This window comes from Euprymna scolopes, chromosome 35 (assembly GCF_053919585.1).
Source record: "Euprymna scolopes isolate OS-2025 chromosome 35, ASM5391958v1, whole genome shotgun sequence".
Taxonomy (NCBI): domain Eukaryota; kingdom Metazoa; phylum Mollusca; class Cephalopoda; order Sepiida; family Sepiolidae; genus Euprymna; species Euprymna scolopes.
In genome coordinates this window covers 87352723-87366155 of record NC_136516.1, presented here as the reverse complement: position 1 = coordinate 87366155, position 13433 = coordinate 87352723, and the positions used below count along the sequence as shown (strand labels likewise).

At 33.2% G+C, this 13433-nt stretch overlaps 1 protein-coding gene across 3 annotated transcripts in view; it reads left to right on the top strand.

Moving 5' to 3' along the window:
- Positions 1-13433, top strand: part of LOC145259979 (PHD finger protein 14-like) — a 132095-nt gene that overhangs the window by 67699 nt on the left and 50963 nt on the right. For all 3 annotated transcript variants that reach the window (XM_080117972.1, XM_080117971.1, XM_080117973.1), the window contains exons 10-12: positions 717-765; positions 6499-6639; positions 9030-9105. In XM_080117972.1, coding sequence (XP_079974098.1) covers positions 717-765; positions 6499-6639; positions 9030-9105 — 266 coding nt within the window. The remainder of the gene's footprint in view (positions 1-716; positions 766-6498; positions 6640-9029; positions 9106-13433) is intronic.

Below are 13433 nucleotides of genomic sequence, written 5' to 3'. Positions count from 1 at the left end.
TTATCCTGTGTTAACAGAGTTCAAAATAAACTTTGTAGCTTAGTGGGGGATGCCCTTTTCTCTTCCCTGCAACCTCTTTCCCACAGAAGAGACATTGCGAGTCTATCTTTGCTTTATCATTATTTCCATGGCAAGTGCTCATCTGAGCTCCAATTGGTGGTCCCTCCTCACCAATTTTTCACGAAAAACACCCATCTAGCTGAAACCACGGTCAATAATTTTCTCCACTCTTTATCTGTGCCTAAATCAAAACTTAGATTCCATGAACAAAGCTTCTTTCTTAGAACTGCACGCCTGTGGACCATTTGCTTGCTTCCCAGCTGACTACAACTTGGTTGTCTTCAAGTCCAACATAAACAAATTCTTGATGAACCGCCCCCTTAAGTAATCCAATTTACCAAATTTCCATTACTAACGATACTACAATATTATCCCATTGACTACTGTACACTCTATAATCCTTATCCTTGAGTGGCCACCGGGCCTTGATAAAAGATTAATCCTATGTCAAAAAAAAAAAATCAATTGACATGATTTTTTTAATATAATATCTTCATTCTGTGACGAGTACATATATCATAAAGATTTCTCTGTATTTCTATTTTTTTTATATGTAATTCTAAATAAGCGGCAAATTTTGGGGTTCATGTTATGTTTGCGTAAATAGAATTTGTTATCCAGTGTATTTAACAACTTTTTAAAAAAAACTTTTCCAGTGCGCAACGTGAAGGTCTTTTAGCAGAAGCTCCACCAGAAGAAGTTATGGTATGTATTAGTTTTTTGTTTTTTTTCTTTTCTTCTTTTTGGTCCCCCGACAAAGGAGGGATTGAATATAGTGATTCACTCCCGTTTGTTTGTTCACATCTTTCTCAATAATCATGCTTTAGATTCTTTTGAAATTTTACACAAACATTAGTAATGGTGAAAGTAAATTTTTTACTTGTGTAGAGGGACCCTGCATGCTCGGCTTGTTTTTAAAAAAAGTTTAGGGTTCTTCATTATTGTAGCAAAATTCGAAAATTGAGATATTTAATTTCAAGTGAAAGCAATGGTATCTACTGAATTCCCAATGAACATATCCAAAAATTATGAAAAACGAGAAGATAGAAAATTAATTATTAAAGAAAATAGTTTTCAAATTTTAGCTCTAAAGAGTGATTATAATAGCAGGGGAGCTAATTCATTTTGTAAAACGCATAAACTTTTTTTTTTTTTTTTTTTTTTTTTTTTTGTTAAATAATAAAATATGTGTTTTATGTAATATTCTAGAAGTTATAGTATGTATTGTTTTTTGTTTTTTTTAATTTTGTGGTACTTACACAGTTTAGCAAAGATATTAAAAAAATGAAGATAAAGAAAAATCTTTGATATACGTAACCATTATGGAATGGAGTTATAAAAAATTGCTTAATTTGATCAAGTAGTTTTTAACCAGGATGGTGGCTCCAGGGGAGATAACTCCATCTAATTCTTGAAGTTTGCCAAAACACACAGTTGTAATAATTTTATTAATAAATTTGGAAACAATTTTTTTGTTTTTTTAAAGAAAAATAAGAACAGAAAGAAAAAAGAATATAAAATTATTCAAAACAAAAAAAATAATCTTGTCAAATTTTGACAACTTCGTCTAATTTTTGAAATTTATCTCCCCTGGCGTCCCTTCTTACAGCTGAAATTGTCAACATGGCTCCGTCGCGATCACTGTCAGTAAAATTTGATTTTCTTTTGTAAAAAAACAAAAAACTACTATATAATTAAAAATAAAATAAAAACAACTTATAATTAAGAAAATAATGTAGTTGTGTGTGTATTGTTTAAACTATTATATTGAATACCAATACAATGGATGGTAATTCAAATAGCATGTGTGCATAGTGTGATGTATGGAAGTGAAATCTGGCCAATGAGGGTTAAGGACATGTATTGCATTTTTTTTATTTTTTTACATAGGGTTCACCACTTATCAAGGCCCGAAGGCCACTCAGGGATAAGGGTTATTGCGTGTACAGTAATCAATGAGATAGTATTGTAGTAATCATTAGTATTGGGGGTTTTGATAGAGTGTCTTACTTAAGGGGGCGGTTTTTCAGGAGTTTGTTTATGTTGGACTTGAAGATGTCCAAGTTGTAGTCAGGTGGGAAACAGGCAAGCGGCAGAGAGTTCCACTGGCGTGCAGTTCTAAGAAAGAAGCTTTGCTCATGGAATCTACGTTTGGATTTAGGCACAGATAAAGAGTGTGGAACAGTATTGACAGTAGTTTCAGCCAGACGGGCGTTTCTCGTGAAAGATTGGCGAAGGGGGACGAGGGATTGGAGCTCAGACGAGCACCTGCCATGGAAATAACGATAAAACAAAGACAGGCTCGCAACATCTCTTCTGTGGGAGAGAGGTTGCAGGGAAGAGAAAAAGGCATCCCCCACTAAACCACAAAGTCTATTTTGTACTCTGTCAAGGTAGGATAGACTGTTTTTAGCAGCTCCTGCCGAGATGTGGCAGCAGTACTCCATCCTTGGACGTACTTGGCTTTTATACAGATAGAGAATTGAATCAGTAGTGAGATATCTTCTGGAGTGGTAGAAGGATTCTACTATTTTCCCAGTGTCCCTGGCAACAGATTTGATGTACGTGTTCCATTTCAGATCAGGAGTAAAGGTCAAACTCAGAAGCTTGTCAAAACATGGAGCCTCCCCAAGATGAGAACCATCCATTTCAATTGATGCCAGATTGGGATCAGAGCGTTGATTATGTAAAGATAGAAGCTTGGTTTTGGATGCATTAAAAGTGACCAGCCACCTCTTCCCCCATTGTACCACGCGCTCAAGATCGGAGGAGAGAGAATTAGAGAGAACTTTGTCATTTACGGCCTTTGATGTGTTGCCATAGATGGTCGTGGCATCAGCATTGCATGAAGAGAAATAATATGAGAATGATACAATGAATTTATAACGCGAGTCTTAAAGATGGTCTTTATTTATGACTAGCGGGGGGGGGGGTACCCGGCGTTGTTTGAGTGTTTGTAGGTGTGTGTTTTTAGGTAAATCGTTGGCCGGGTGTTCGTTTTTTAAAAAAAAAAATGAAGCCTTGACGCATAGTTGGAAAATAATAAAGTGTGAAAAAAAAAATGTGTGACTTGGCAGGTGCCCGTTTTTGACGAGCTAATAACGTCAACTTTCCATGCGGGACAGTGTTTTATTTATCGCGAGTCTGTTTGCTTCCTCTTCTTTTTTCTTTTTTTTTTTTTTTTTTTTTTTTGATACGAAAAAGCTTAATGCACATGCGTCGATCAAAAATTGTTGAATATTTATCTTTTCAAAGTCGGGCAAATTAAATAGACAGACGACCCTAGTTGTTAACTAATAGATATTATCATTTAGGCGTGATATAAAAAGTTTTAGGAAGTTGTGAGGTGACCGATCGGTTCTTGGAAAAAAGCCTTTTTTGGACATACACGAAAACGCACACACACACACACACACACACACACAAACATTTTCACTTTTATATATATAGATGACCTCAGGAAAATATTAAACCTGGGAGTACAGAAATATGCTTGCAGCGAGGGTATCTGGCATTGTCCAGGTGTGGAGAGGTTTTGTAGTAAGAGTGTTGATCAACGGGGCCCTAAAAAATTTTTTTGAATTAAAAAAAAAAATATTAACCAACAGTAAGTACCCGTGTGAGTGGGGGGTATAGTAAGCAGGCAGGCAATGCTAAGAGGAAAAGGAAGTGAAAAAAGTGAACGGTTTAGTTGCTACAGCCACTGTGACATACGACGTCGCCGCTGCTATTCAAATTAAGCTTAGTCATTGCAAGGTGTGTGATGACTTTGCAAAAATGTTGGCAAAAAAAAAATATGACCACTCCTTGTAAAAAAAACAGCCCGGTTGACAGCGAAAGAATTAACGTTTTGCCCAATTTTGTGATATTTGTTGGCTGAGAGTCTGATCTTTCAAACGATACCTATTTTGTCAGTGTTGGTTGCGTGTATTGAAAGTTTTAACGAGGCATACAAGCATACACACTAACAGACGTTTGAGATATATATTATAGATGACCTCAGGGAAACATTTAATCTGGACAGTACAGATGGATACTTGCAGAAGAGAAATGGTGCTTATTCTGATTGGCACTTACAGCGCTAAACAAAAATGAAAAAAAAAAACTTTTATTGTACCTACTTGTCATTGAATGAAAATAGTATATTCCAAAAATCACCAAAATTAATTAGATCGTTTTTTTTTTTTTGTTTTATTTATGAAAAACATTTGCTGTATTTTACTAATAAGTGACAGATGAGGCCATGTTTTACTAGACAACATAATAAGGGGAGGTAATTAGTAGTTATTTTAACAGTTTCCACATGCATTTGAGTGGTCTGCCCTTCTCCATTGATTCTTTAATTGTAATACGGACACTTTTTTCGCCCTCACCAAAACAGAAACATTTGATTTTCTTGAATATAAAAAATAAGTAAAAACTATTTGATCAAATTACATGATTTTTGGAATTTTTCATTTTCATCCCATGACTGTTACAGACATCATACAGATATTTCTGTTATTTCTTTAATTTTCAGGGTTCGCACAGGCTTGAAAAATTTTGAATTTTGAGCTTTGTAATGAAAAGACCTTATTTCTATTTCCTTGAAAAAGCCTTGAAATATGGGAATTGTCTTGAAAAAGTCTTGAAAATCATATTTTTTTATATTGAATAAAGTGTGTATCAGAATATTCAAAATAAAATCGGACTAAATACCATTAAAATATTTAAGTATTAAAGATAAAATTGAAATACATTCTTCTGAAATTCCATCATATTTTTATTTATTTATTTTTTTTTTTTACACAGTGGTTACCACTTATCAAGGCCCGGAAGCCACTCAGGGATAAGGGTTATTGCAAGTACATTACGTTAGTGTGGAGATTGGATGAAGTGTTTACTTAAGGGGGCGGTTCATTTGGAATTTGTTAACGTTGGACTTGAACACATCCAAGTTGTAGTCAGGTGGGAAGCAGGCAGACAGAACAGAGTTACACAGGCGTGCAGTTCTAAGAAAGAAGCTTTGTTCATGGAATCCACGTTTTGATTTAGGCACAGATAATGAGTGGGGGAAATTTTTGACAGTGTATTCAGCTAGACGGGTGTTTCTCGTGAAAGATTGGTGAGGGGGGGACCAGAGATTGGAGTTCAGACGAGCACCTGCCATGGAAATAATAATAAAACAAGGATAGGCTCGCAAAGTCTCTTCTGTATTTTCGGAATTGTTGATACCAGAGTTACGTTCCTTTATCACAAAACTACCTGAAGTTATCCATATACTTTACGGATGTAGTCAAAGTGAAAATCCAAATACTGTTCAAATATTTTTTAAATAGTAATTAAAATATTATTTTGGGGGGGTTATCGTATCATTCTTTATGTATTAAACTTTGTTTTTAAAACTTTACTTTTTTTCTGAAAAAAGCTTGAAAAATTCTTGAAAATGCCATTGAAAATCTCTATAAACCCTGATTTTAAATGCCACTATAAGAGCCAATCTGAATAAGCATAGAGTAAACTTCGATGGTATGCTCACATTGAAAGATTTTTTGGTTAGATGTAGAACAGTTAAAGTAGGAGGGTCAGTTCACAGGAAAATGTGATGAAGTGATAAAAATGGACTTGAGGGATAAATAAAGACCTGGTCATAGATAGGTTAGTTTGGAAGTCAATTTCTTAAATTCATCCAACATGTGCCACTAGTAAAACAAATGTTAAACCAAATATAAGTTTTGGAATTCTGTTTGAGAATAAACCAAAAAAATCCCTTTTCGTTTCTTCTAATTTACAATTAATTTACCCATCTCTTCTGTTTCTGTCTATCATTTTCACTCTCTCGTCATGTTTTTGTCTTTCTCCCTCTTTTTTATAAGATATCCATCAGTATCCCTTCTAAATGTCAAATATTTCTGGGTTTGGAGAGTGGTTCTTTTGCTTCTCGACCCACCTAGTTTCACATAATCACTACTTCAATATCAAACACTGCACTAAATGATGTACATAACCCATGACGAAATGAAAATATCATATTCCAAAAGTCACGTAAATTTATCAAGTAGTTTTATTTTTAAATTAGAAAATAAAATTTATGAGTATCAGGTGTGACCGTCTTACCTGCCAATTTTAGGGGGAAAAAATTGCCACGAAATAAAGGGAGATAACTCAATAATAATTCATACTTATTAAATTAGTTGTAATGCCAATGAATTCCTATCATTTGCTTAAAAATTATTTTCTTTATAAATATAAAGCTACTTGATTAAGTTATGTGATTTTTGGAATATATTTTCTTTCTGTCATGTGAACAATTTCCTATCCACTTGTTTTGCTGATAAACTTATTTCTTTTTCTTTTTTTAACTTTTTTTTTTAATAGTATCACACAATAGTTTTGGAAAATTGTCCCTTTCATTTTGTGTTATTTTGATTAGAAAAAGCAAATCCATTTATTTTTCAGGATATAGCCGACCCTTTCTTCGCATATTGTAAGATGCATGCTGACAAAACGACAGCCCGGGCCAAACGACGAAATTGGTTGGCAATCCAGTCCCATGTGAAGATGCATTCGGAAAAAGAAATAGAAGATGAAAAAGAAAAGGTAACGTCATGGCAACGTTTGCTATGGCCATGTGCGATGACGTGTGTGGTTGGTTTGGTTGGTGAGCATGATGAATAGGTTTGAAGTTGTGACAAGCCATATTAAGTTTTTGTTCATTGTCTGCTTACAGTTGGGGACACACGCATATCCAGGATGTATTGATTTATATGTGACGTAATAAGGAATGGAATTGTCTGGAGAAATGGGATTACTTTTGGTAGTCTTGTAACTCTTCCATCCCTTATTTTGTCCTTTAGTCCTCACATTGCATGAGATGTTTCTAACAAAGAAGGAAGAATTACTGTTTTCTGGGTTGGGATCTATCGATATACCATTTATAAATGACACCTTAAACTGGTATTTAAAAAAAAAAAAAAATAATTTGTTTTTTAAGTTCCTTACATCCAGTGGCTTTATGCCTTGCCTGGTGTGATTTCTATAAATATATAAAAAAATTGAGCTTTAAGGGTTCCTAAAAAATTGAACGGTCCTGAACAAAATGGCCAACTCATAACATACACAAAAAAAGTAATCATTCTTTTTTTTTTTTTTTTTTTTTTTTTTTTTTTTTTTTACTCCTTGACACCTGGACTTCTGGTTAATGGAAGGATTATAGACGTGCATGTGTTGTTCTTGAATAGTCATGATACTCTTTAGAAGCAATAATCTGGTCATTTCACATTAATATCACTGATGTGTTAAGAAAGTTCAGTAATAAACATGGCAGATTAAACTCTGATTTTGAAATTGATTAAAACATGGATGAAATTAAAATTTAGTCAATAAAATTGGCAAAAGTTCTTTAGAAGCCTCTTTTTAAGAAATTAAGATTTTGAAAAACACAAATAAATTGTAAATTGCGTTAAAAGACGCAAATATTTTTATTAAAAAACATTAGATTTTTTTTGTCTCTACTTTTTTTAATCTCAATTTCTTTTTATCTTGATTTCTTTTTTATCTCGACTGATTTGTTTTTATCTGATTTTTTTTTTATTTCAACTGTTCTGTTTTAATCTCAACTTTTTTATTTAGACTGTATTGTTTTTGGTACCCCGTCAAAAAGAGGGTGAACCTGTAAATTCACCCTTGTCCGTTCATCTGTCTGCACTTTTCTCAATAACTGCGCCTTAGAATTTTTTGAAATTTTGTACAAACATTCAACATGATATGAGTAAAAAAGTAACAACGGATTTTCTGAGAAAACTCTGGTTCTTCCCCCCCCCCACTCCCAGGGGTGCCTTTTGGGTTAAAATGGCTAAAATTAATACTTTTGTGCTTATTTAAAAAAATGATGCCTTGGATTTTCATAAAACTTTCTGAAAAGTTGTAACTAAATGATTTCTATATAATTTTGTTTGTCTATACTTTGTGAAATGATGGACTTAGTCATTTTTTTTTTTTTTTTTTGCATAGTAGAGAATTCAAATTTACATATATTACAGCCTAAAACTGCACCCTTTGTTCATTTTTCACCAGGATTTGACGTCCCCTGGGGACTTTTGGGACTAAAGGGGGGGGGGGGCAATGCTGAACTTAATTTTTTTTTTTTTTTATCCCTCGTTCACTGTGCACTCATGGGGGACCATGCATGCTTCACTTGTTTCTTATTAATTTTGGATAATATCAAAGAAAAAAAAAACACATACTCTTTTAATCCTGGTTTGAAAATACAGAAAATGAATAAATTGAATTAAAAAAAAAAAAAATATTGTCCTGACGTGTGTGTGTGATTGAAAGACATGATGTTTCTATGTGGTAGTGTTGGGCTTCCTTGGCAAGAATAATTAACAGGTAAACTGGATTTGAGAAAAACAACATTTATGTTGTGATGAGTCCTATTGAATCTTCCGCTGACAGTTGGTGACAAAATGATGCTAGTTTCCATTGGTTTTTCTCAATTTTGTCCCTTACTTTTGGACGTTCCTATTTTGAAAATAAATAATTGTTATAATTCTTTTTCTATCCTTTGCAAATGATTCAAATTTTAGTATGTTATTATGGATGATAACGACTACCAGTTGTCAAAATTTCAGCTTTTCACAGTTATTTCTAACAAATATTAGGTTTTAAAATTTTGTCCCTTAGTTTTGGACACTACTGTATATATATGTGTGTGTGTGTGTGTGTGTATAAAACGAAGTACTTGATCAGATTATGTGATTTTGGAATAAGACATTTTTGTTTAGGTATAATATAAAGATAACATATTAAGATTTTTCTGGGTTTTTTTTTTATAAATTAGGTTGCATTCTGGGCAACAACCAAATGTGATCCTGCCTCTGAACTCGGCAGTTTGGCTGAGGATTAGGATGGCAGCAAACGTTTACATTCTTCTCAAATTTTTATGCCAGTTTTTTTTTTTTTTTTTTTAAATTCTTTTTCACTTCCAGGCCAGATTTCAAAGAAAACTTAACCGGCGCCGACAGAAATATCTTCTTGCCAAAGCTAGAAGTACACCCTCTTGGGGTAAGAAGAAATTAAAGTTATTTCTTAGTTTTTATTTAAGTGCTTATATGCTATTAGTAACGAGTGAGTATCACATTTCAAGTAAAAAAACACTTTGATGTATATACATATTATGCAGAAATAAGTATTCTCACCAAAAATAAGAAAAAAAAATGATTGAGTAGAAGATTAATTGTCAGTAAAAATTAGTTTTATTGTAAACGAGAGCCTGGATTCCCGGCGTTGCCTGAGTGTTTGGAGGTGTGTGTTGAGCAAAAAAAAAAAAAAAAGTGGTAGCAGGCAGGCAGGCTCGAACCTGTACAGCGAATGAGGAAAAGAATGTGAAAAAAAAAAAAATGTGGCGTCTTTGCCGTTATGTCCATTGCCAAATCCAAAGTGGCGAAGGTTTAAATTAAGTCTAGTCAATCGAAAAGAGGGGATGACTTTCGAAAATATCGGTGAAAAAAGCAACTTGTGGAAAAGTGCCCAGTTAAAGGTGAAGGAATTAATGTTTTTATTTGTCGTCCAAAGGGTTGAACTTCAAAATGATACCGATCTCGTGAAAATCCGTCCCCTCTGTCGAAAGTTTTAGGCAGACATACATACATACAGACATACAATTAAACAGAAAAGTGAGATTTATATTATAGATTAGTTTCATTGTATTACGTACTATAAATGGTCACTCTAAAAACAGGGGAGGTAATGCAGTCTGTCATTTTGACATTCAGTAATGGCAGATTGAAAAAAATATAAGACCTTTTTTTTTTTTCTACTCTATCATTTATTCTGATTTTTGGTAAAGCTGCTTATTTCTGCATGATACTACTCTCTAATGAAATTATTTTTTAATAAAAACGATCTATTTATTGTATATATTTACGTATTCAGGAATTTTAAGTAGGACAAACCCTGGAGTAAAAATATGGTATTATGGCGATTGAAAACTCTAGCTAGGAATTACTTACTGTCATAAAATACAGTGACAAGGATAACTATACACACTTTTGAATGGCCTTGTGCCTAACTTATTTCGGTTAATGTAAAAAAAAAAAAAATTGGGGGTGGGGGATAAATTTTTCAAGGTTTTTTTACTTGAAATGCGGCTTTTTTTTTCATTTGTTACTAACGCTATAAAAGCACTTTTTTATTTCTATATTTTTCTGACTATTAAGCACATTTTTATTTTTAAAAATTGTCTTCAAATTGTGTACCTTTTTTACAAAATTTTGTAAATTGGATGTGATAGTAGTTGTACTTACCCATCGTTGCCCGGGAATCTTTATTTTCATTAATTTTTTTTTTTTTTATCAAATTATTTTTTAATACAATTTAGAAAATTGAATTTTAATTATAACTATCATTTGATCATTAAATTATTAATTAAATCTAATTGTTATAACTCTATACAGAGATATTACTTGCTCATACATGCGACTGGGTTGGGTTGAGTCGGCTCCAAGTGAATTCGCCATGTCACGAGACAAAGAAGTCCATCCAGGTCTGTCTGCTGCTGACTCCTCAGCATACTTCAGCTGTCCGTGATTCCATTGTTGCGCAAGTTATTAATCAGGTCAGTTGGTGGATGATGAGGTGCGTGCCCAAACCATTAGAGTTTCCTGATAACAAATCTAGAAAGCTTACATTAGGATGTTATCAGATATACAAATTCCAAGAATGTGCCAAAAACACCGCCGATTAAAGATTTCCAGCCTTTGAATATCAGCCATTCATAGAGATATCAAACTCGACAGTAAGAAATGTAAACCTTCATAAAAAAAAAGTGCTAAAAAAGATAGAATACCGACCACCAGATGCCGAAACTTGGGATTGAACCAGGGATCATTTAGAACTTTAAGCTAACACTCTCTCAAATGAGTTTTCATTTGGCAAGTTAGAAATCAGCTGTTTAATTTAGTTTTATTTATTTTCAGTTCATTGATTTAACTGTTTATCAAACTTCAGCCCCTGTCCCATCACAACAGTGTTTTACTTTAAATGCTATTTCATTATTTTTTTTTACCTGTTTAATAATGGTTGCTTCATTTTGATTTTAATGCTAGGGCATTTTCATTCGGCATCTTCCAACTATTGATGTTAGCAGCCGGAAGATGCCGATGAAAAGGCTTAGTATGAATCACAGTATCAGTACCAAAATGATTTCTATGTATTATAAAAGTGACCTTGTCTGTGTGTGTGTAAAACGGTCTCTACCAAACTACTCTGTCAATTTTAATCTACAGACTTGAAACTTAATATATAGGGGTTTCAGACCTGTGGAACATATTCGATTTGGTTTATATCCAGTAAAAAATAGCTGTTAAGAGGTTAAAATATGAACTTGGCAGGCATAAGTTGACTTAATGTGTATACTGTACACATGCGCAAAATATACATTTATATGTTTAACTGCATTAATTTTTAAAATCTTGATATTTATGTCTGGTAAAACAAATTCAATTTTGTTTATTTTTACCAGTTATAAACTATCAGTGTTACGGATTATAAATAGAAGAGTAGTTTTACGTTAAAAAGATGGGTGCTTTTGTTTAGTCATCTTGATACTAATAAAATTATATTTACTAAAAATAAATAGAAATAAAAGCAATACATTAATTTCGAATAGCTGGTGTAAATAGCTAAAACAGGTAATTATTTGAAAATGTTTCTCGAAGAAATCCACTTTAAATTAGCCAATGAAAACACTGAAAATATGATCTACTAATAGTGGATATTATTGTCCATCATTAAATTAATATCCAGTGATTTGGATGGCAAGAAGAGGAATTGAGGAGTGGGGGGGGTTAACTCTTAACTCCCTCCATGATAATCAAACATCTGTTGATCAAATTGAATATGAAATTGGTTGTAAAGTAATTTATTTATTTTTAATGAATATAGATCAATATTTGCGAAAACTGAAGAGTTTTAAGTTTATACTTTTTGTCAATAAAGACATTAAAGTTAAAGAAATAAGGGGAAGATGGCTCTGTTTTATCGATAAATATATTAGATAAAATAAAAAGCCAATAATGATTTAAAATTGTTTTTCTAGTTTTTTCTATGTATAGTAGTATAAATATACTTATGGAAAGTGAGCTACACAGAACCATTTGTTTTATTCCATTGAAGCAATTTGACATACCAACGGCAAAATTTGAACTTCTACCATATTTTATATAAAAAAGTTTTATAAGAAATGTTTAGGGGCTTGATCTTTACTCCTGATCTGAAATGGAACATGTACATCAAATCCGTTGCCAAGGTCGTTGGGAAAATGGTGGGATCCTTCTATTGATCCACTAGATATCGCTGCTTATGCAATTCTCTACCTATATAAGAGCCAGGTAATCTAAGGATGGAGTACTGTTACCACAACTCAGCAAGAGCTGCTAGAAAGATCTTATCCTGCCTTGACAGAGTTCAAAATAGACTTTGTAGCCTAGTAGAAGATGCCCTTTTCTCTTCCCTGCAACCTCTTTCTCACAGAAGAGACATTGCGAGCCCGTCTCTGCTTTATCATTATTATTATGGCAAATACTCATCTGAACTTCAATCTATGGTCCCCCCTCGCCAAACTTTCAGGAGAAACACTCGTCTAGCTGAAAACACTATTAATAATTTCCCTCAGTCTTTATCTGTGCCTAAACCTAAATGTAGATTCCATGAACAAAGCTTATTTCTTAAGACTGCACACCTGTGGAACTGTCTTTCGTTTACCTGCTTTCCAGCTAACTACAATATGGCCGTCTTCAAGTTCAACGTAAACAAGTTCTTGATGAGCCGTTCCCCTAAAGTAATCTGATTTACCAAATTTCCATTACTAACGATTACTACAATATTGTCTCATTGACTAATGTACACTCTTTAACCCTTATCCTCGAGTGGCCTCTGGGCCTTGATAAGTGGTGACTCCTATGTAAAAAAAAAGAAAAAAAAATTACCTAAATTGATCAAGTAATTTTATTTTCAAATACGAAAATCAAATTTTATAGCCAAACTTTAAAAGGGCTTTGTGCATCGTCATCTTGAAAACAGTAAAGAAAGGAAAACAACTTCAAATAATTCAAATTTTAGAAAGCCGTTCTTAACATGGGAATAAGGGGGAGGCATTGGATAAACTTGAATTCACTAAAAAATGATCTTCTTTATAAAAATAAAACTTTTTTTTCTTTTCATTTTGTTTTTTTAATTCCATTTTCACCCTAAACAAGGCACAGTGCTACTTTGATGTAGGGGGGCTACTATCAGGGCAATAAGTTGCAGGGTTGCTATGGAGGGAGTTGAGCAGCAAGATGTCTGTTCACATTATACTTGAACTTCTGCATGTCAGTACAGTTGGGAAAGCA